This window comes from Saccopteryx leptura, chromosome 8 (genome assembly GCF_036850995.1).
Source record: "Saccopteryx leptura isolate mSacLep1 chromosome 8, mSacLep1_pri_phased_curated, whole genome shotgun sequence".
Taxonomy (NCBI): Eukaryota; Metazoa; Chordata; class Mammalia; order Chiroptera; family Emballonuridae; genus Saccopteryx; species Saccopteryx leptura.
The window spans coordinates 84,773,024-84,796,645 of record NC_089510.1 but is presented as its reverse complement, the minus strand read 5'-3'; the positions used below and the strand labels follow the sequence as shown (position 1 = coordinate 84,796,645).

Sequence of the window (23,622 nt, the reverse complement as noted above, 5' to 3'; positions counted from 1 at the left end):
GGAAAACAAAAACAAACAAACAAAAAACTCCCCAAAACAAAAAATGATGGTGATGATCCAAAGATTATTTGAAAATATAGATTTACAGCCATGACCTCTAATGTTGAATCTTTCAATGAATAACTATGGTAGCTTGTGATGGTGCCAATTTACAAAAAAAACGAAGCCGTCATGTCTAGTAAAGCATTTGAAATACTGTTAATGGTATCCCTTTAAAATGCCCTTTGAAGGTATTTCATAAAGTATCTAATATGTTAGTGCAGTAGGACAAATATATGATTTGTAAATGAACACACTGTATTCTCGTGTGCTCTAAAATTTTTACTTACAGAGTTGTGTGACCTAGCAAATTATAAATCACTGCTCGGGAGAGCTAAGCTTCCTCCCTAAAATCCCTGGGACAAAACACAGGATTAAAATTCAACTCCGCTCCCTAAAAGCCAGTGCCCATCCCACTGCGGGCCTGGCTAGTACTGCGCCTTTTTAATTGAACTTGCATGCCACAAGCTCACTGAGGACTCTGAGCAGACCTGATTAAGTAACGATACCTTTCCTTGCCTTTTCTTTTGTTCATTATTTAGCTAACATTTCTGAGTACCTCCTAAATGAGAGGCATTTTGCTAACCATGCAGGACTCAGCCAGGCTGACAGCAGATGCACCCCCGCCCTGTTTGGGCCTGGCTGATACGGCCAAGGGCTCCTGCTGTTCCTCTGACCACCTCGCTGGCCTGGCTTCTTCCTTCCAGAAACTGTCTTATACCTGCAGTTACAGTTCTGCACCTGCCTTTGGCTCGAAGGGAAAAGAGGCACTTTTTTTTTTTTAATTTTTGCAAGACAAAATAGACTCTCAAGTTCCTGAAGGAGTGCGTGTCCCTGATGTCACCAGGAACCCTGAGAAGTAACTGAAGAGCCTCAATGCCGTTTCTGGACAACACTCCCAGGTTCTAGCGTGTCCCAGACAGGCATTTCTGGATTAAGTCTGCCACAGGGCTCATCTGAACATTTCATCTTCTGAATGACATTTCGAGGGTTTTGTCCTCATTTCTCTCATTGTCCCCTCTCCTATGTGTACTGGGCAGCTCCTCCATTTTTCTAACTTCTGTTCACATACTGAAAAGCTTTTTAACATTTCCTCCAACTTTCAGGAGCATAAATCATACATTATCTCTTTAGAGTTTTGTAGTCTCTCTTTGATCGGCATTCTACCTCAAGCCAAGAACGGATGCAGACACATCAGTTCTCAAAGACTTGAAGGGACTCATGAGGGGAAATGGCCCAGGTAGTGAGAAGCTTGAAGGAATCCAGCAATGACCCCTGAATCTTCCCACTACTGAGTCATCACCCTTCTGTTCATTCAACCAGCACCGTCTGAGAATAAGAGACCTTCTGTGTGCCAGGCATTCTGCTGAGAACACAAGAATAAGTGAACAACAGCCATGCCCTCTGGAACCTTATTAACAGAACCCCCCAAGTCTCTATAATCTTCAAACCCTAACCCTTCCCATGTGGATGGGCACTAAGATTTTCCAGCACACACCTGGGACCATGCTGAACACTTTATGTTTATATCCTCACACTAATAGTGTGGGACAGCTTCCCATTTTACAGATGGAAAATTTTTTTTTAAAGCAAGAGAGAGAGAGAGACCGAGCAGAGAGAAAGGGACAGCCAGGGACAGACAGCCAGGAAAGAAGAGAGATGAGAAACATCAATTCTTTGTTGTGGCACCTTAGTTGTTTACTGATTGCTTTCTCATATGCGCCTTGATGGGGGGCTCCAGCCGAGCCGGTGACCCCTTGCTCAAGTCAGAGACCTTGGGCTCAAGTCAGCAACCTTGGGCTTCAAGTCAGTGACTGTTGAGTTCAAGCCAGTGACCATGGGGTCATGTTAATGATCCCACACTCAAGCCTGCGACCTCGGGGTTTTTAACCTGGGTCCTCTGCAGCCCAGGTTGATGCTTTATCCACTGCACCACCACCTGGCCAGGCTGGTGTAAAAGAAGTTGTAAAAAATTCAGTTCACTGGTCCTGAGTGACACAGGTTTGTAAGTGGTGAAATCACAGTTCTAACCGAGGCTGCCTGGTGACAGAGCCCAGGTAATTATTTATGCAAATTTACAGATGATAAAACAGATGCAGGGAGAGATCAAGTAACTTTTGTCCAATGTTATCAGCCATTACTTTTCTTCCAAGTAAAGTCTTGCTGTCAAACCTACATGGTGACAATGATGTGAAAAAGAAGAAAAGAGGGATTATACTTTGTCAGGGCCCTTTTGGTTAGCACAGGTACAGTGGGGAGGTTCTGAATGGTGGAGGGGCAAGTGGGCCACCTCCCAAGTGAAATGGTGCTCCCAGAGTTAAAAAAAAAAGTCATCCAAAGTGCTAAGTTGCACTTGTAAGAACCACTGCATACTTCTTTGTTCTTTCACCAATATACCTTAATAGTCTTTTTAATTTTAATTTCACTAAATAAGATAATATTACCATTTATTGGAACTACCAAGCATTTTCTTCATAAAATCCAGAAGGATAAAACCACGGGGGAAGAGGCATGACAGGGGTGCTGGAACTATTCAGAGAGACCATGCGTTTTTATTGTCCTGTGGTAGAAAACATCTGGGTTTGCCAGTGTTATATCCTCAGGCTCAAATTCTATAATACGATTCACATAGCTCCTACTAAAAAATGTGGACTAATGTAACTAAGTCACACTACAAAAGCCTAGCCGGACGCAGGAGGAAGGCGGTGGACAATCACCATCACTCAGCCATTCAGAAGCACGAGCCCTCCACCCCCATACTTAGAATGCATGCCATAAGCATTCTCTGTGAAAGCTCTAAAAAAAAAAACACTTAGGAAATGTACTTCCCCTACATAGGTTTTATACTAATGTACCTCTCTTATCATCAAGGTTCCTTCTCTTGAAATACTGCTGCTGAAAGGGTCGGGGTGAGAGGTCTCGAGCCCGTGAGTGCCGGCCACGCCCACGGCATACTGCTCGGTGCCCCCGGGAGCTCCTGTCGGTCTGAGGTGGAAAAAGAACAATAATCACAATGATGCATACTTAGGGAATGCCTGTTTCTCCCATGTTCAAAATTATTTTATTGTGGTAAGATAACAAAAAATTGACCACTTTAACCATTTTTAAGTATCCAGTCCACTGGCCATCAGTACATTCCATATTCATTTTTAATGTGGCCCTGATGCCTGAACTGGTGTCCCACTAAATCTGATTCCCACACAGCAGTCCTGACCAGGCTTTGCATGGTCTCCAGCCCTCCCTGTCCCTGAGCACAGGCACCCTGCCCTGAGTTTCAGCACATGCTGTTCCCTGTGCCCGGGAAGCTTTCTCCCACCCTGCCTTTGGGCCGGTTGCCTCTCTCATTCATCTGATTTCATCTTATGTGATACTTGGCCTGAGAAGCCGGAGAGGCCTTTTCTCACTGCCTGTCCGTCTTATCTCACCAGACCCTCTTCTCCCTCTTTACCCTTTTTCCTTAATATGTATCAAATAGGTAATTGTCTTGTTGACTCTTAACTTTCTCTTTGTCTCTCACAAGATCACATGCTCCTCACTGTATACCCAGTATAGAAGTTCAGCATAAAGTAAAAGTGCAAAAATCAATGGTTTGAAAAATGGATTTTACACTAGTTATAAAGAAAAAATGGCAATTAAGGGCATCCGTCAACAAAGCTGTTATTCAAACAGTATACAGTACTTCTTTTTAAACCTCTGTAATCACACCATATTGTGTCATATTTGTTTCCAGTTTTCTTCTTGCTCTTGTGTTTAAAATATAACGAAGAAGGTAACAGGATCATATGCAGCCCTGAGAGCGAGGCTAGTATTCTGTGACCTGTGGGCCAGACCACAGCACAAGGAAACCAGCGCCAGGAGCACGCGGCTAGTCAGGGGCTTCCGCCTTCACCGCGGCGCTGACTGCTGTCCTACTTCCGCATCTGCCTCTCTTTGAAGTGGGCTTTTTAAAAATAGGAAAGGTATCAATGTTCGTTTCTCTCAGTAGGTGTATTAACTGCGTCTTTTACCATTTTCTTCTTTTAATTGTTTCTTAAAAGCTTTTAAAAATCTCTGATTTCTTAATCCTATCAAAGTCCAAGCACTTGAACTATTCAGTCCAAAAAGCAAGAAATACTCCAGACTTATGACATCTCTGGGACAGAGAAGACATCTGTCAAAAATTTTTATCCAAAACAAAAGAGGCAAAAATATGATGAGTGCAGACCAAAAACAAAAGAAGTATAGCAAAATATTTACTTCAAAATAACTAAACTGGAGCAGTGAATTGAATGATTTAATAAATATGAGTTAGAACTGATAAATTTGTAAATAAAGAAGCATTTTCAATATTTCACCCCCAGAAAGGAACTATTACAAGTGTTCCAGAGACATGGAAAAAGAAATTGCTGCAATGAATTCCTGACATATTGCTAGATTAATAAATCAAACTAGTTCTCAAATCTAGGACTTCTTCAAGTATGTATTCAAAATTTTATGTTGAACTTTTTAGCTGCCTTAAATTCTTATTTAGGACCAGATGGTGTAAAACTAAGGAATCAATAAATGAAGCATTTGTCAAGAGCCAAAGCCTTCTAGGAAGGAAGTCGCTGTTCACCACCACTCAGGCATTCTGTGCCACTGTCAGAACTAGACTGGGGTGGCCACCTCTGTATAACTGAGTTCTTTTTCACTGTTAGAGTCCCCTGGAAGTTCAAAGATCAGAAGTATTTTGGCTCCAATTGTTTTTTTATCCTGATAATGTTCTGATTCTATCCAAACATTTCAATCAGAAATATGTCAATATGGATGAATTTTCATAAAAACTATTTTCTAAGGCTAAGTCCACTAAGACAATTCTTTTATTAATTTCCACATATCTTTGTGAAACTCTTCCCCAATTTTTGCATTTTCATGGTTATTTTACTTATATTACTAATACACAATGGGTTCTGATTCTTTTCTATGTCAATTTTAATGTAAAGATTTCATATACCAATTCATTTTTTTTGTCCATATCATCCATCAATGGATAGTGCCCTCTGTTCTCCAGGCACTAACTCTACCATGTCTGATTTTTCCAGATCAGTTTTAAAGGTGTACATTTTATTAAAAGGGTTTGTTAATTTTTACTCAATAGCAGGTTTTACAGTGTACGCTGTTAGCTACTACTAGTTTTACGTCATGCTGAATATTTTTGCTGAGATTATTTTTCCTGAGTCAACTTTTATATTTTGAATTTTATGAGCCAGAATTGCTTTAGCTATTAATACATTTTTATAGTGAACAGTTTGGGCTGTTTTGAGTTTAAAAATTTTTTTTTATGTTATTACTACTAGTAATATTCCCTGTAAATTGAATAAAAGATAATCTGTATTTTTTCCTTAGTCAATATTCTTCTTAAATAGTGAGCAATTCTTCTTAGATAGTTTAAGGTTGTTCTGTTGTGTAGGATTGGTATGGTTCATTGTGAATCTATTGTACATATTTGCTCATTCTGTGTACCTCATATTAATTGGCCACACCATTAATTTTTCTGTTATCATGTAATCTAACATAAAGCAGTTGCTTTCGATTATGAAAAGTTCCCATAAATTTCTACATGTTCTGAATTACTTCTTTCCACATTTCTTTTTAAAAGGCAATATGCAGCCCACAGTTCATGTTTCAGGGACTGCAGACTATTTTTAAATCATAAAAGAGAACTTGCTGCATCTGTCACTAATCACTCCCTCTGTCTTTCTTACTCTCCTGGCTTTTTTTTTCTCCTGGCTTTTGAGAGACAAATGTCCCTGGATGTCCTTCAACCACTCCATCCCTGTATGTTTCTTCCATAGCTCAGAGCCTAGCGCTCTGACATGTCAATCTGTACCAACCCCTTGGAAGTTCATTCATTTATTCATTCACATGCTTACTATAAATTTACTATGTGATACACATTGTGTTACATGCTAGAAAAAATATTTTAAAAGTAGGACATAATCTTTAACTTCTAGAGGATTATAATCAAAGAAGGTTGATAGATTAGCAAGGTACATAAAGTGATGGACAAAGTAATTACTTATGGAGCAGCATTTCTAAGTTAGTGACAAAGCTAAATAGACTAGCTGAAGAACAACGTTAACTGGAAATTGGTTCTTCTCCTTCCTGTGTTTTCAGTCTCTCTCTTTGTACCAGCTCTTTCTTTTGATCAATAAACATGATAAGGTCTCTCCTCTCTCTCATTTCACAAAATGTTTTCCTTGACCTTAACTTACATTTACTGTCCACACTTAAAATTCTTTTCTTCAAGTTCTCCTTGCAAACTACGATTCAGTCCTCAAATGCTTGACTTTCAAGCACCTCAAGGAAATGCCTTAAGTCACTTCTTAGCTCACAAATTCAATGTTACTTTTTGATACTTAGGCATTTGGTCTCTTGCCTGCATCTGTGATTACTAATCACACCACTCCATCCTTCTCTCCTCTAGCTCTTGAAAAGCAACTTTCATGGTTTTCCTTTCCCTGTCTGTGTCTCACATAAGTGCTTCTTAAAAATTTCTGGAACCCAGGATTCTGCTTCACTCTACATAACTTTTGGGAATGCTTTTATCTATAACCCTTTATAACCATCACTCGTGTGTGGAATAACCCTAAATTAATATATCTAATCCCGTTACTCAGAAACTCCTTTATTTAAACTTTCTGTTGGATAGTTCCATCTAGGCAACTCAACATGCTCCAAACTAAAACTGTCACCTTCCCCTCTAAACTGATGTTTCTTCCTGTTTAATTGACCTCCACTAGTAGCATCACGAGCCATCTAGTTATCCACGTTAGACAAAGAAACCGTGGGGTCCTCTTGGACTCCTTTCTCTGATCTGTCTCTTCCATTCAGTCCGGATCCTGCCAATTCTACCTCCTAAACACGCCTCAAATATTTCTATCCTTTTTGTCACTGCCCCATTTGGGTCTGCTTCCTCTGTTACCTAGACAACAGTCTCTGGATGGTCACCGTACCTCTAGTCCTGTCCCCCTCACACCCACTACTCACAGCTGCCGAATTGAGCTCTCTAAACTGAAAATCTGACCCTGTCACTCTTTGGCTTTCAACCTTCAGTAGCTCCTCGATAATCACAGGTAAACTTAATTTTTTTCCTGTGGCTTATAGTAGGATATCTATTATCTAGTCCTTGACTATCTCTCTAGTCTTAATTTTTCACCAAAACCCACCTTCCATTTCTAATTCTAAACATGTAATTTCTAGTAACTTCTTCCACACATTATGCTACCATAGGTGACTTTATCTTCTCTTCCAGAAAGACTCATTTATATTCTCTGCCCCCCTTGGGTAACTCATTAAATTTTTTAAAATTTATTCATTTTAGAGAGGCAGGGGAAGAAAGAAGAAGAAGAAGAAGAAGAAGAAGAAGAAGAAGAAGAAGAAGAAGAAGAAGAAGAAGAAGAAGGAGGAGGAGGAGGAGGAGGAGGAGGAGGAGGAGGAGGAGGAGGAGGAGGAGGAGGAGGAGGAGGAGGAGGAGGAGAAGGAGGGAAAGAAGAAGAAGAAGAAGAAGGAAGAAGAAGAAGAAGAAGAAGAAGGAGGAGGAAGAGGAGGAGGAGGAGGAGGAGGAGGAGGAGGGAAAGAAGAAGAAGAAGAAGGAAGAAGAAGAAGAAGGAGGAGGAGGAGGAGGAGGAGGAGAAGGAGAAGAAGAAGAAGAAAGGGAGAGAGAGAGAGAGAGAGAGAGAGAAAGGCAGGGGATGAGCAGGAAGCATCAACTCCCGTATGTGCCTTGACCAGGCAAGCCCAGGGTTTCAAACAGGTGACCTCAGAGTTCCAGGTTGATGCTTTATTCACTGTGCCACCACAGGTCAGGCAGTAACTCATTTTCTAAACTGCAGTTCAGACATCCCAAGTCCATTTCAGTCCCACTGGGACAGTATAGGTGGCTCTTTACTCTTCCTCCACATTACCCCCCTCCCATCTCTACCAATCCACTCAGTACACAGTCTTGCAAAGGCCAGATCTCATTAATGGTGGTACCTTCAGTGCCAAGCATTGTATCTGGCATGCAAGTTAGCATTCAGAAATGTTTAATAAATAATTGAGGGTCTTAGGCCAAAGGCTTTGTTTAATGATGTTAGTACAGACTTCCCTCATTTACTGTAAAAATATAGCTCTTCTGTAAAATGATAAGCAATCACTTATGAGGATAGTTACTAGCATGCTTAAAATGTTCTCAACAACTAATGTTGAGTTTTGCCTTTTTACATTTTTAAAGATATCTTTGGCATTGAGTTTACCTTTCTATACAGGATGCGCCAGAACAAAGTTCTTATAATTAGGTTAGTATTCCAAGATAACAAAACTATCTCTCCTATAAAGTAATAGAACTGCATAGCACAAAAAGTGAAACTTGAGGTATGCACATTTTAAAAAATCATTTAGGAGGTTGGAGAGTCCTAGGAAAGAATGTACAATGTGCCAAGAGAATCTAACTATGTAATAAATGCCTTAAAAAAATCTCAGTGAGGGGAATGGGGGGAATGGGGAGAGGTGATGACCTTACTCACTCTGGACATGAACGCAGCCATTCATTTGATAAAGTCTTTTCCCAAGGGGTACAGATGAACTGTTCTGATACTGCTCTATGTGAATAATTACGTAAATGGCTGGCAAGTTGTGAGAACCAGGCTTCTCATCGGAGTGGGAATTTACAGCTAAGAAAGGGGAGTGGATAGGATGACTTGTGGTGTCATCATCGGAGCAGGAGATATCAGGGTGACCTCTTGCTTAGCTTAATACAGATAAAGATGGCTATCAGTCATGTACTGCATAATGACATTTTGGTCAATGATGGGCCACCTATTCCACTGTGGTTCCATAAGATTATAATGGTGCTGAAAAATCCCTCACCTGGTGACATCATAGCTATCGTAATGTCATTGCACAACACATTCCTCATGTTTGTGGTGATGCTGGTGTACACAAACCTATTGCACTGCCAGTCGTTTAATAAAAGTACAGCACCTACAATTACGTACAGGAGATAATGGTTGATAATGATAAAAAAAAAATCACTGTTATTTTTTATGTATTTATTAGACTATACATTACTTTTGAGTGTACATTCTACTTATAAAAAAGTAAAGTTTGTTGTAGAATAGTATGCCAAGTTATAGGGATAGCAGCCTCATATGTCTCTTAATTGCATTGTTTTCTCTTATGTTTGATTTACTTTGTGTTACTGTACAAGTTTGTGCCTAGAGCAAACAGGCTATATCATATAGTCTTGGTGTGCAGTAGGCTGTACCACCTAGGTTTTTGTAAGCATACTGCATGAAGTCTACATGACAATAAAATTGCCTAATGATGCATTTCCCCATTGTTAAACAGCACATGACTGTACACAGAAACATACATACACACACACACTGCTCACAAAAATTAGGGGATATTTCAAAATGAATATGAAGCTATAAAAAAATATCCCCTAATTTTTGTGAGCAGTATACATACACACACATACATACATATAACATACATGCATATGCATATACACATGTACATGGGTTAATATACACACATATATTTCTTTGCTTTGTCAGTTGAGGGGGGGCTAAAATAAATGATAATCCAGTAGCCATGAGCATACCGAGTGCTCAAATCTTGGTTTCTAATGTCATTTAATAAGAGAAATCAAGACTCCTTGGAGAACTAGTTGGAATCAGGCCTGGAACAGGAAATATGAGATGAGCCTGGAATATCTTATAGTGTCAGAAACTAAGAAAGGGCTTGATGAGGCTGCCAGCCAGAGAAACAGAAGAGCTCCAATGATCAAAGCTGGAACAACTTGAGCCACAAAATAAGAAGGTTTGAATCATAATCCAAAGCATAAAATAAATATCTACGAGTCTATACAGATATAAATGATTGAATAAGTTAATAAATGGAGGGGAAGAGACCAATTTTCTGTGCAGAAGAATTCCAACTATATCATGGTAGATATTCCGCCCTAGAAGAGGGGAAACATAACTGTTCCTTAAGTGCAGCTGTGCACAGTGACTGCCTTCCAAGAGTGCATAATGGAAAGGAGAGGAAAAGACACCTTGCAGTGGAGACACCTGAAAAATCAGTACCTTAGGCAGATGATCAAGGTCAATGCTAACAGTCATAAGTCATGTTGATAATATGTATCCCTGATATGAGGTGACAAAAATGACATGTTACCTCTGTTTTCAATTTCCCCCAGACCATAGCTTTAGTCTAATCATGGGAATGACATTAGGCTAACTCCAATAGAGGGGCATGCTATATTATACCCAATCAGTACTTCTCAAAACCGCTAAGTTCATCACAAACAAGGGAAGTCTGAGAAACTGTCACAGCTAAGGGCAGTCTAAGGAGGCATGGTAACTAAATAACCAAGGGAAATTGGTATCCTGGATAGGATTCGGGAACAGCAAAAGGTCATTTGGTAAAAAGTAAAGAAATGTGAATAAACTATGACTTCAGTTACTGTATCAATATTAGTTCATTAATTGCAACATATGAATCATAGTAACATTTTATGCTAATAATAGGGAAAACTGTGTAGGATTTGGGAGGAGTAATGGGAACTCTCTGTACTATCTGCTCAGTTTTTCTGTAAATCTAAAATGTCTAAAAAACCTTATTAGTAATAAAAATTTTTTAAGAGGCAATGATTAAAAAACTAAGGGTAAAACAACTATAACATTTTATAGCTATATAATCCTTTCTTGCAAAAGTATTTGCCTATTGTAGAGTCTGGGTAAGAAAAACCAATTGTCCAAATGCCTCTAAAGACTCAAAAATAAAACACGTCCGCTCATTAGAAGTGAACTATAGGAAATTTACTGTAATTAGGCCACAGGTTTGGAACAATAATTTCTTCTAATTGGATTTGTCAAAGAGCTCCTGCAGGTATTGATTTAATTCAATTCAATACACATTTACTGAACACCTGCCACATAAAAGACCCTTGGTTTGGCACTGGGTGGGAAACATAAAACCTAAGAAAACACGGCTTGTGAAACTAAAAAGGTTAGTATCCAGAATAGCACGTAAACACAATGCAAATATTCAGATACAAGGCACGGTGTATGTGAGGATGTGGAACAAGGAGAGAGGTTATTAAAAAAAAAACAAAACAAAACTGGGAGCATGAACAGCATTTGTGAGGACCAACGAGGTGAGGTCGGCTAAAGCAGGCGCAGAGCCAGTCATGGGTCCCAGGGATAAGAGATGCAGGGCAGCAGGGATGTAGCATGACCTGTGCCCCACTGCCACACACGGGCGGGACCACAGACTGCCACACACGGGCGGGACCACAGACTGCCACACACGGGCGGGACCACAGACTGCCACACACGGGCGGGACCACAGACTGCCACACACGGGCGGGACCACAGACTGCCACACATGGGCGGGACTACAGACTGCCACACACGGGCAAGACCAGAACCTGATGAAGGGATGGGAGGGCAGGGGGCTCTGCATGCCCTGGAGCACTATCGTGGCTCCGGTGGACAACGGGGTCAGAACCATAGCTTTCTAATGAGAACAGAAATGAAGAAACACAATGGCATTTGGCTTTTGTTGTCTAGAATGCATTTTGTGAGGCTGTACGAAATTCAGGGACTAGGTAGCAGCGGATGTCCCTACTGACTCCGCCCGTGCCTCGCACGCACTGTTCTGATGCAAAAGGATGACTTTTTGACTTGCATCAGATGCCACAAGTCAACTTACACACCTTTCCTTCCATCCCCTAGTGTTTCCTGATTATAAAAGTAGAACATGCTTACCATAAACGTAAGGATTTACATAAAATAAAAAGCCCTTAGAGTTGTATAATCCAGAGGTATTATTATAATTTTACTCTATTTCCATCCACTTATTCTTCTATGCATGAGTCACTAAGAAATAGTATTATCAATTAGGGAATATAATCTTAGTTATGTATATACTCTTATAGGTTATACCTTTGGCTGTAGATATGAACGAGCACTGGACATAGAAAAAAGTGTTACTTTGCACACCAGAATCTGCAGCTGCTCATGTAAACAGCAGGGTTCCGTTTCTGAGAAGCTATTTTGTATACACTTATGGTAGTGACCTATGTTGCAATGCTTTTATTTTTTTTGCTCTAAAATATATATAGCACAAAAAGTAAAGGTTTACCTTAAGAACAGAAAATGAAAGTGATAAGAATGTATATATGAAGCACTCTAACTCTAAAATACCCTATTTATTTAAAAAAATACCATTGTTTTTATAATGAATCTTTTTAATGTGAGGTTTCTTAGGCATATCTGTCATGCTGTAGTAGAACAGACTATATATTTTATATTCACAGAAAGATGTATGTGTTTATCAAATTGGCACATACAAACACATTTGTATCTTGCTTTTTTCTGAGTATGTTTTGTTTACAATTAAATATTTTAAATGTTCTTTAGTGGATGATCATTTCAGTCCATCTAAAGCTTACCAATTCTCCAAGAACCATGTCAGGCTTCGCCTCCACTCTAAACATTCAAGGACAGCACCTTGATTGTTTCTCAGGATTATGGTAACAGATCCTCTGAATTGCTTTACCAGCTTCTAGTCTGTTTTCTCTCCAAATCACCTTGTTGAAAAGATTTCTTTCAAATACAGCACCTGTCATGTCACTCCCCTTCACTGGCTCCCCATTGGTTACACGATCAAGTGCACACTTCTCGTTCGGGCCTCCCTACTCCAGACTGTCCTCCCTCATGCACCCTACATTCCCATCAAACTCAGCCTTCTGGGCTTTTACTTCAGCCCCTCCTCCCATTTCTCATAGACTCATGTTCTCCTCTACCTTGATGACAGTTAAATGAGTGCATGTCTTTCCTCTGGATTAGGCTATAAACCCTTTGAAACCTGGACTTGCAATTTCAGTTTAGTGAATTCAATGTAAACCAAAGTCAGTGAAGATCAACTCTATTCTAGATGTCAAGTAAGGTGTGAAGAGTACAGAGATGACAGGTACAGCCCTTATCTTCAGGAACCTCACAGCCCAGAGAAGGAAACAAGTAACAAATATCCCAATTTGAGTGCTAGGAGAACCTACAGGAATACACTTGAGACCCAGGGGCAGTGCCGAGGAGATGGACGGGCTCTCCTTGGGAGGCTGGCTGTGTGCAGGTGATTTCTAAAGGGACAGGACAGCGCCAGACAGCGGAGCAGAAGTGCAGCATGGTCTACTCAGGCAATTTTAGAAGGAGAGTGTTTCTGTAGTGGGGAGAGAGATGGATTTACCTTAAGAGGTAGGAGGGTGACACGGTGAACAGACTTGTGAAAAGGACAGGAGGCTTAAAAACCAAATGCGATTTTAAATCCTTTCCAAGGCTCTTTGGTTATTCTACCAAATGTTTATTTTACTTTGAGCTTTCCAGGTATATATATTTTGTCTCTTTCCAAGTAGAATATAAACTTTGGGAAGGCAGAATTCAGGTATGTCTTGAATGTCTCAAAGCCCTCAGTATGCTAACACATAGTATGTGGCGGTACATAGAATGTCTAACACATAGAATGTATGTGGTACATAGTAAAAGTTTTACTTACTTTTCAAATTCATTATCACCTTCATCCTGATAGTTATACATTCAGTGCTTAAACGGAATTCGAAACAGCTGATAGAAGAATTAATGCTGAGTCAAGACAAAAACTGAGAGGACCAGCATATTTTGCAGAAGTGTTCTGGATTAGTGATTCTGCCTCTTACAATAATTTCATTTGCTGCTAAAAAAGTAATTTAATGAAATTTGTTCAAAAATGGCATATTTTAGCATATTTATGGTTGTTACTAACTGGGTAATCAACAGTAAAGTAACCAGTATAAATTTTTAGCTCTGGTAATTGGATTTGCCTCTCAGAATTGCTTGTATGTAGTGACTGTTAGCCAGTGGAGGACGTTCCCTTTGGACTGGCCAGCCTTGTGCCAGCGGTAGAGCGTCGGCCTGGCGTGCAGGGGACCCGGGTTCGATTCCCGGCCAGGGCACATAGGAGAAGCGCCCATTTGCTTCTCCACCCCCCCCTCCTTCCTCTCTGTCTCTCTCTTCCCCTCCCGCAGCCAAGGCTCCATTGGAACAAAGATGGCCTGGGCGCTGGGGATGGCTCCTTGGCCTCTGCCCCAGGCGCTAGAGTGGCTCTGGTCGCGGCAGAGCATCGCCCCCTGGTGGGCAAAGCGTCGCCCCTGGTGGGCGTGCCGAGTGGATCCTGGTCGGGCGCATGCGGGAGTCTGTCTGACTGTCTCTCCCCGTTTCCAGCTTCAGAAAAATACAAAAAAAAAAAAAGAAAAAAAAAGAAAAAAAGAAATGGAGGTGAATGAGGAGTGGAGTTGGAAAAGTTAACATCACTCTATCAAAGTTATAGCAAATCAGAGCAACAGCTCCGAGGTGTCTGAGAGATGTGAGTGGACTATACAAACACGTTTGATTGAAGTGGGGAAGCAAACTGGGAAGAGGAGGGATTCTTTCATCAGATCTAGTCCAATGAGAAAAAGAAAAAGCGAGCCTCCCCTTCACTTACAAAGAGAAAAGAAGTAAAAGGCATAAATACCAATGGAATTATAGGTAAGTATAAATAAAAATAATCAAAAAGAAGACTGCAAAGAGACTGACAGAATGTATGTGGTACAGTCACATGCCACACAAAAAAAGGATCACATAAAAGAGACAATGAATAAGATAAAACAGAGAATCATGATGAGCAGATTTAAGTCAAACCCTCAGAAGTTTCCTGCAGAATTATCTAACTCCTGACTCTTTGTGGGGAATGCTACCCCACACTGCCATGTGCATTCTTCCTTATTTAGTGGTGATGGTGACAGAACATGTTTCAGGTTGTTACTTTTAACCTTAAAATGTCAATGTCCATAATTTCACTCTTGCCAGTTCCAGGGGGACAGGTGCATGTCAACAGTCCGCCTGTCAATACTGTTTGCCCCGGAACTGACAAGAACCAAGAAGGCATCCCCAAAGACACAAGCCAGCAACCGCACCTAGAGAAAGCACATGCAGTCCTAGAAACACTATGTATTCTAAGCGACTGTGTCTACGGAGAGAGAGTCACAGAACTATGTGTGCTCTACTAAAAATGTGAATCCCCAAAGGCCCTTGATCTTGCCAGAGACTCATCAACAATCTTTAATTCATATTTCTTTGTCCTTTAGTTTTGGAGACTTAGCCCCTCCTGGCATACATTCAAAAGCTGTCCTCTTACATCAGTCTGGGTATGTCGCTGACAGCCACTGTCCCATCATGGGTCTCGCTTTCTCCATCTTCCTCCTCTTCATCACTACTTTCTGACTCCTCACTGGAAGAGGAGTAGTCAGTCACCTTCTTCAGTGGGCGGTTTGTTTCTTCAATCCGGAGTTCTCGCAATTCTTTGGCTAATGCCGTCAGATCCTACAAAAGAAGTTGGTTCAGCCTATATGAATTGTGGCTATGACCAAAGCAACACCTCTTAGCAAGTCAGTGCTCCAGCACAAGCAGTAAGAAAAAAAAGCTCTGTATAGACTTGTTACAAACATAGTTACTGCATGGAACTAAGAAAACAATGTTTGTAGCGTGTAGAAACTAGAAAAGATGAAATAAATTTAAACTTTGTTCAAAACCAATTGCTAGACTGAGACTGGTCAGTTCTGCATACACATGTGTATATATGTGCATGTGTGTTGTGTGTGTACACATATATACAAACATTGGGTTCTCGCATTATTTTGGGAAGGTGAAGTTGGTCACCCTCAGGTTAATGGGAAAATGCATGGGATTAGAAATCGTTCCCCAGTATTGTGGGGCTCCTGCCCAAGCCATAGTCATGGCCTTTCCCCTCTTATGATTGCTACTGTACCAAAATCTAGCATCAGTCACAGAACAGAGCAATTCCCAAGATTCCAGCTATAACAATGACTCATTTGGTGTGTCATCATTCCCTGGAGAGCAGAGACACCACATCAAATAATGGCCCAACCAAACCAAAGCCCAGTGCCACCAAAATTTATAGCCACAGAGCTGAGTTAATCAAGAGAAACAAACAAAACAAAACAAAAAAGGAATTCTCTTCCAGAATTATAGGTGTTTCACTTACTTTTGGTTTAAATTGCAGTCACCTGGCAGAAACCCTGGCAAGGACTATTAAAATGAATGTGCAAACACCAAAAGGAAGAGACCATTTTTCAGTTTTCCATGAGTATGATGAAACCTGTAGCCTGAGGGATGGGGTGATGTGGTATTTAATCACCAGGCACGTTGCAGGCAGTGTGCTGAATATCTGACTGCCTTTGACTTCACATGCTTTCAGGGCAATGCAGAGGGAAGCAGTTCTGCAAAAGCTTGGCCGCTCTAATTCGCATGGGTTAAACTGCCCGTGGCACACAGCATGCAAATGAGGAAGAAGCAATATGACATCAGTCTTACCATTTCTCCCTATATTAGTGACCCATGTGGGAATCAGAACATTCAGTGAGAGACAGGGGATTAGGGAAAAAGAAACTCATTGAAAGATACTAAATCCCAATTTTCTTATGGCCATATTCTCTCTTTATTTCAATCCAGAAATGTATTTGTTTAGTTCACTTGACGTATAATACGATTATGGCAATGTAAATGATATAAAATGACATTTGAAATATATCATAATTGGTTAGAAAAAATGGGACTAATGCATATAATTAAGTTATAGTTAAGATTTTGGCCTGCTCAGCAGGTTCTATCCCCAGTTAGGGCACACAGGCGCATCAACCATCTGCTTCTCCACCACTCCTCCTTCTCTCTCTCTCTCCCCCTCCCACAGCCATGGCTCAAATGGTTTGAGCAATTTGGCCCCAGGTGCTGAGGATGGTTCCATGACCTCGCCTCAGGCGCTGAAAAGGCTCCTTTCCAAGCATCAGAGCAATAGCCCCAGATGAGCAGAGCATTGCCCCCTAGTGGGCTTGCTGGGTGGATCCCGGTCGGGTGCATATGGGAGTCTGTCTCTGCCTCCCTGCCTCCCCACCTCTCACTTAATAATAAAAAAAATATTTTATTTAGAGAAGACAACAGATTGTCATGGTTCTTTACTATTACCTATATGTCAGCCATTACTACCTTGGTTAAGACCAGGAAACGAATCACTTCAGGCGTTTTATCTAGAATTTAGGATGTCCGTGGTGTTAAGTGAAGGAGTCATTTCTTTCTAATTTCATAGAAGCTAAAGGGAAAGCAATAATGATTTGTTCTGAAGTCACTTAGATTGAAGTCCTTGGAAAAAAGAAACTTTCAAAAATTCAAATTGTGCATTTTTTACCCAAACATGCTCTCTGGGCTTTTACACATGTGCACAGGTAGGTGCACACACATGACCTCAGTCTCAGTGAGTGTCTGTGCCCCACTGATGAAACAGAGCTGGTGCACAGTAAAAAAAATTCAAAGGTGTGTAACTGTAATGCATGTCATTCAAGAAGAGGAAAATCACCACACAGAATTTTATGCAAATTTAGTTCTGGTTTCTTTAGCAATGGGCCAAAATAGGAAAATCTAATATTCAAAATTCAGCTTTTTACTTCTTATTTCCTCTTGACAATTGTTAATCTTTATCAAATTGAAACCAAAGTTAAGGGTATGCTATCCTTGAGCACATCGGGGAAATATAGTCTAGATATCTGTTAAGGCTATGAATGAATATGGATGTTATAATCTCTTAAAACACTAAAATAATAAGAAATTGGATAGATTTATTTTGTATTTAGGTGTGTTAAGAGTCATGTTAAGTCTCATCAAATAATATAACTAGCACTTAAAATTTTATTGTCCTTAAAAATGTACTTTATTATGATTTAAAGAGAGAATATGGTTTAAAGTAATTTGCTTCTAATATTAATAATTCTGAGTAAAATATATCAGCTATAATTTATTTAAATTAATAATATATTTTCTCCATGGGTTGGCTTTCCTATCTCTGACATTTCAAAACAAGACAAATGACATTTAAAAAATAATTAGAAATATTTAGCTGGTCCAAAGCCTATTGATTTAAAGAAAGCCTCACTTGTTAAAATGACCTAAACTTTTCCAAACACTATATTTAGAAACACTTTAAAGTTCTGACCTACTTTATAATTTTGCTTTTAATTAGATTTTTTTGTTTTTGCATTATTAAAAAGCTCTCTTTACTGAAACATTAAAAATAATTGCCAATTCCTTTTAAGTTTAATTGGTAATATCGTGGAGGGTGAAGCATATATAAAAATCCTTAGGTAACCATAATGAGTAACTCAAAAGTAACCCCAGTCAAAAAAAGGTAATCTCCCATTGCCAAGACTCTATGTGTTTAGCTGAAGTTTTGTTTCTTATCCACCTACCCTGGAAAAATTTACAAGAGTTATAGGAAACAGACATGATCTAACATTGACACCACTGGGTCCAGATCCATTTTCATACATTTTATTTTCTGACAATACCAATTTTCTCCATAAAAGAATTTTTGTAGTAATTTACTGCTTGGCTGTCTCAAGCCTGGCGCTAAAAAAACCCCCTAAAACAAGGGAAAAAGTGCTATTTAACATGAAAATACCTAAGAATGTAAAACTATAAAATTATGAAAAATGTAAGATTTTTTGACTGCAGAGTAAATGTGAAGATTGTCAAGAGGTCCTTACCGAACAGTTTCTTTGGTGTAATACTTCTTTAGAATTAGCACGATATAATATTTCATTCAAGAAAACTTATTTAACTTGACAATTACGACTATCTTATCTAAAAGGATGCTCTATTAAGAAATAATATAATTTATTCAAATTTTAGTTCAATTTTTAAACTATTAAAATAATAAAAATTTTAAAGTTGGTCTTTTCTTTACATACTAATTCCCCCCCCCCCTTTTTAGGAAATCTAAAGATTTGGAGAAGTCACTTGACTTCAGCATCCTCATCTAGTTATTGCTCAAGTTTTGTCCAAACTGGCTGTGCTCTGGAATTTTTCAGATTTTAAATACTAATAAAAAATAGTGGTAAAGCCAGTGTTTTTGCTTGTGCCATAATCCTCATGCCATATATTTCAGGACGCTGAACTAAAAAGACTATTTATTTTTCAGAGCTTGTGTGAAGTAATCACAGACTGTGCTGCACAATCACAGATTCCATTAGAAAGGAATGCCCAACTAATGGACACTTTCCCAGATGGATTTTTATGAAAACCAAACCATTAAATGAACAGCAAGTGTTCAAAAGAGTTTTAAGCATCAGTTCAGTCACTGGTGAGAGAAGCCACATCAAAATCTAGGAATGAAGATGGAAGGTTTAATTCACAGTTTCTCAACCGTGGCACTACTGACATTTGGGGCTGGATGATTCCCTTTTGCAGTTTGTTCCCTGTTCCCTGGGGGATGTTTTGTAGCATCTCTGCTCCACCCACAAGATGCCAATAGCACTTCTCCCACTTCCAAGTGTGACAACCAAAACTGCTCCAGACTTTGGCAGATGTCACCAATGTGGAGGGCAGAAAGAGAAGGAATTGTCTCTGATTTGAGAACCACTGAGCTAGATAGCACCATATAATCCTGTATTTTGAGTGGTTTGGATCAGTGATACTCAGAGGGTAGTGTTATTAGAATTATCTAGAAGATTTTTTTAAACCACACATGGTCTTAGAGATTTTGGTAAACAACTCTCACCCCCACCCAATTACTTATAATTACTTATGCCTCTGTTGTGCCTTCTCATCTCTGTCCAGTGTGGTAGAGTATACCAAAATGAAGTCATTTTTAGCAAGTGAACTTGACTTGAAGGAACTGCTGAGCTAAAGCCAGCCCAAGAAGTCATTTTTAAAAACCTAAAATATCCTGGGCTAACCAGATGAGATCTATGAGAAACCTTTCCATTGTGACAGCCACCTCCATGCCAGTTTCTGGATTCATGAGATTTCCTTTGAGTTGTGCACACACACAACCATTTTATTTGGTAGGAAAAGCATCAGAGCATAGTTCTCTTTCTTCATTTCTTTAAAAGAAAATTGATAGAAATTGTGATGATCCTAGTCCTGCTCACTACCATGAGGGAAGGATGCAAGGCCACGGCACAGAGCAGTTAAAAACCTCTTCCCTTGTCCGTTCTGCAAGTGCCATCCACATACTATAGACATAGAGCATCTCATTCTTTTATAAGCAATTATCCTTCAACCATGAAAATTACTTTCTAAATCCCTCTGAGTGGTAAGGCAAAAATAATGCTAAAAAGTGAGGCTTTCTGGTAAAGATTAGATGTATAGAAACATCTTTCCTGCCAAAACAGCCCGTGCCCCTGGCCCAAGCCTTAACATGAGGACGTCCTCCTGGTTTTACATAGCACTTCATACTTCATAAAATGCTCTCATACACTTGATCTTGAGGGATCCTAAACAATCTTGTGAGCAAGGCAATGCAGGTGGATTTATCCCCACATTACAGATGAGAAAACTCTGGCCCAGAGAGGGTATAGACTGGTTCCAACCAATTACATATTGTGTGAGCTAGAATTTGAAAGCAGCTTCTTGACTCCAGAGCCAGTGGTTTTTTTTTTCATATTATTTACCAAAAATGGTGCTCAGCAGAGCTACAGCTTTAAAGCCACAATGGTAGTGTTTAGAGTCCATGCAGTTTGGGCCGTTTGCAAGGCCTGTCTTAAAAACAACAACAAAAACTCCACTACTCTGTATTCATGGCAGGTCTGATAAATAGCAGTAATGCAGTCATTCTTCTTAGCAAGGTACCTCAGATTGACAAGGCCATATATTTTTCTAATGGAAAAATGTCTCCACAAATAAGGAAATAAAGTCACTTAACTCGCCAGTATTCATTAACTGAAGTTGATGTTGCTGCTGATGTTAATGTCCCACAAAATTAATCTAACAATACCCAGTAACTCCTGGTTCACAAATTACACACTATAAATTTGGAGTGCCCTAGAACGATGTCTCTTTTCTTTGTTAGCAAAACCACCATTCCCTAGCAAGGCTGGCAAGCCCAGGGTACAAAGCTCAGGTTTGCTATTGGAAGATACTCGAGTAAGAACCTATGTCAATAACAAAGCACTAGGGCTTATCTTTAGACAGACTGGAAGATTGAAAAGTAACTTTTTGGCTTAGAAGGAAGGTCTCCGGAGAATGTCTGAGGGTCTTAGGCTGGTTTCTATTGAATGGGGTCTCCTCCCAACAGATCACTCCAAATGAGGGAACTTTAAATAAATCTATGATCCAGTGGGCCACTCTTCCGAATGTCAGGATCAGAAAATCAGATTTATATTATATTTGCATTCTGTGAAAGCATGACCAAGAAAAGATAATACTAACCTCATCTATAGCTTTCTTATAACTCTGCGATAAGAAGAATCCCATCCGGAGGAATGCACAGGAAAGGAAAAGGCCAGAAGAGAAGCGGCAGGTTAGACACGAAACAGGAATTGTTAGTACAACACTGATAAATCCCAAAGGGAAAGAGAAACTCAACCCAGAGGAGTGCAAATCCCCTTTGTTATTATTCTCACTATACTCTCTTACTTTAAAATTTAATAAATAGAGTAAACCAAAAAGTTTTCACATTTATTTAATAGAAAAAAGTCTCAAAATTTAAGTGGAAGTATCTTATCCCCAAATAATTTCTAACTTGCAAACTTTAGCCATGCCCTTTTTTTCTTTAAGGCTATGTGGGGTCGGTGCCACAGGGATGCACCTAGAGTGCATGTTATCAGGCCCCTTGTCAGACCATGCTTATCAGGTTTTGGTCCCGGAAATACAGTCATAAAGGCATGAAAGCAGCAGAAAAATTGTAATATTAATTCATATAGAAAATAATATGAGCAAAGGACAGAATTGACAAGAGAAACCACCACGAAAAGTGTTCAAATCTTAACTGAGAATTTCAACATCTTTTGACCAACGCTGCCGAGTAAAATTTAGGAAACGATATGAATTATACTGTTCACAAAAATTAGGGGATATTATATCGCTTCACATTTTGAAATATCCTCTAATTTTTGTAAGCAGTATATTTGCTAATGATCACCACGTCCCTAAAGACAGATAAGCAATCCAAGATCTGTTCAGTTCCTTCCTCATCAGGTCTGACTTTCTCTGGATGTTTCTTCTTATTGTAATCTCAACAGTTTTTGTTTCATAGTCATGACTATATCTCCAACTATTTTATCTGGTGGGTTCTTTGGCAAATGAAAAGAATTTAAAACTCTCTGAAAGAAAAGCACTCACAGCTGGTCGACTAGATCGGGTGATGTCCCTGGATTCTTCTGGTTTCACCTTGGAAGGCTCATGAGGGAGCACAGGTGATCCTTCCGACTTACTGTTGGCTGGAGGAAAACACAGAGGGCCAAGAAAGTTAATGACTGTCAGAAGGTGCTGGCTCCAGTTCAGGCCTGTGGTGAGTCATCCTTCAGTATTACTCAGCTGACTCATTCATTTAGGTACATTCTCAAGCAAATCCATGAAGAAAAAAAAAAGTAAATGTTTAGGCAAACTAATCAAGCACTTAGGCTTCTAACCTGGAAGTCACTAGCAGTAATAAGAAAAACTAGTATGCATGACCACCCCTACCATTTACTGAGCATTATCTATGTGTCAAGCCTAATGCTAAATTCTCTTTTTATGCCAATCCTTTCTCCAATCCAATGATGTGGCACGTTTTCCTATTTACAACTGAACACATAAAACACTGACCTAAAGAACACACTGAAGTTATGGATACAGCCAAGATTCTGTCTGATTTCTCAATGTCCTAGTCTTAAGAGTTGGTGTTTGGTTTCTTCTTTTTACCACTCAACCACTAAGATAGGTTATTCTGATGGAATTTTGTGGGGAAAAAAATTAGAAACTCATTTTACTTGGTGGAAAGGCTTTCCAGTGGGTGGGTGGAGGGAGTTGTCTGGGTCCTTAACTTAAAGAAGAAAGAATGAGGCAGAGGCAGGAAAGAGAGTGTTGATGACAAAGGGGAAGGCCCTAGAAGAGAGGTCCAGGAACAGGGTGGGGAGGCTCCCGGCGGCTGCGAGGGCAGCATCCCTCTGCTTTATGAGCTTACACAGAGAGAAGAGGCCATCCAGGGTGGGGCAGATTCGTACCAGGGTCACAAGAGTGTTTTTAAACCAGAAGAACTAGGGGCTCAAAGGCAAGGAGGTAAGAAACCTGAACAGGATCAGAGAATTAAAATGATATATGCATAAGAGTTAAACCTAAACCAGAGAGGAGAATTTTCTTTAGCATTTATACTTATTTATACTTACTAAGGATATTAAGTGATGAATAGAAAAAGGTAAGGGAATGGCAGTTTTCTAAATTAAGTAAATTTATATTTGGATCAAGGCAAAGTATACACAGCTGTGGGCTGTGCAACTGCTGCTAGAATGCATCCAGGTGCTGCCACGGCCCAGCCCCTGCCCACTTCAGAGACAGGAGCACCACATGTCAGATGCCAACCTTCTCAAACATGTAATGACTTCATTTACTTAAGACCTTGAAAAGATTTAAAAAGTAAATTGTGATTGTGTTTACTGAAAAGCCTAAGAAAAATGTGTTATTATCTTCTGAAGGTTATTCAGAAGGAGTAAATTTAGGTTAGCTAGAAACA

The 23,622-nt window shown here is 39.7% G+C and overlaps 1 protein-coding gene across 7 annotated transcripts in view; it reads right to left on the bottom strand.

Annotated features, from left to right (window-relative positions):
- Positions 1-23,622, bottom strand: part of TNIK (TRAF2 and NCK interacting kinase) — a 400,443-nt gene that overhangs the window by 26,986 nt on the left and 349,835 nt on the right. For 5 of the 7 annotated variants that reach the window (XM_066347641.1, XM_066347637.1, XM_066347642.1 and 2 more), the window contains 4 exons: positions 22,254-22,351; positions 21,342-21,365; positions 15,262-15,446; positions 2,895-3,024 (listed from right to left, as the gene is read on the bottom strand). In XM_066347641.1, coding sequence (XP_066203738.1) covers positions 2,895-3,024; positions 15,262-15,446; positions 21,342-21,365; positions 22,254-22,351 — 437 coding nt within the window. The remainder of the gene's footprint in view (positions 1-2,894; positions 3,025-15,261; positions 15,447-21,341; positions 21,366-22,253; positions 22,352-23,622) is intronic. The other 2 variants (XM_066347638.1, XM_066347640.1) reach the window with 1 other exon arrangement.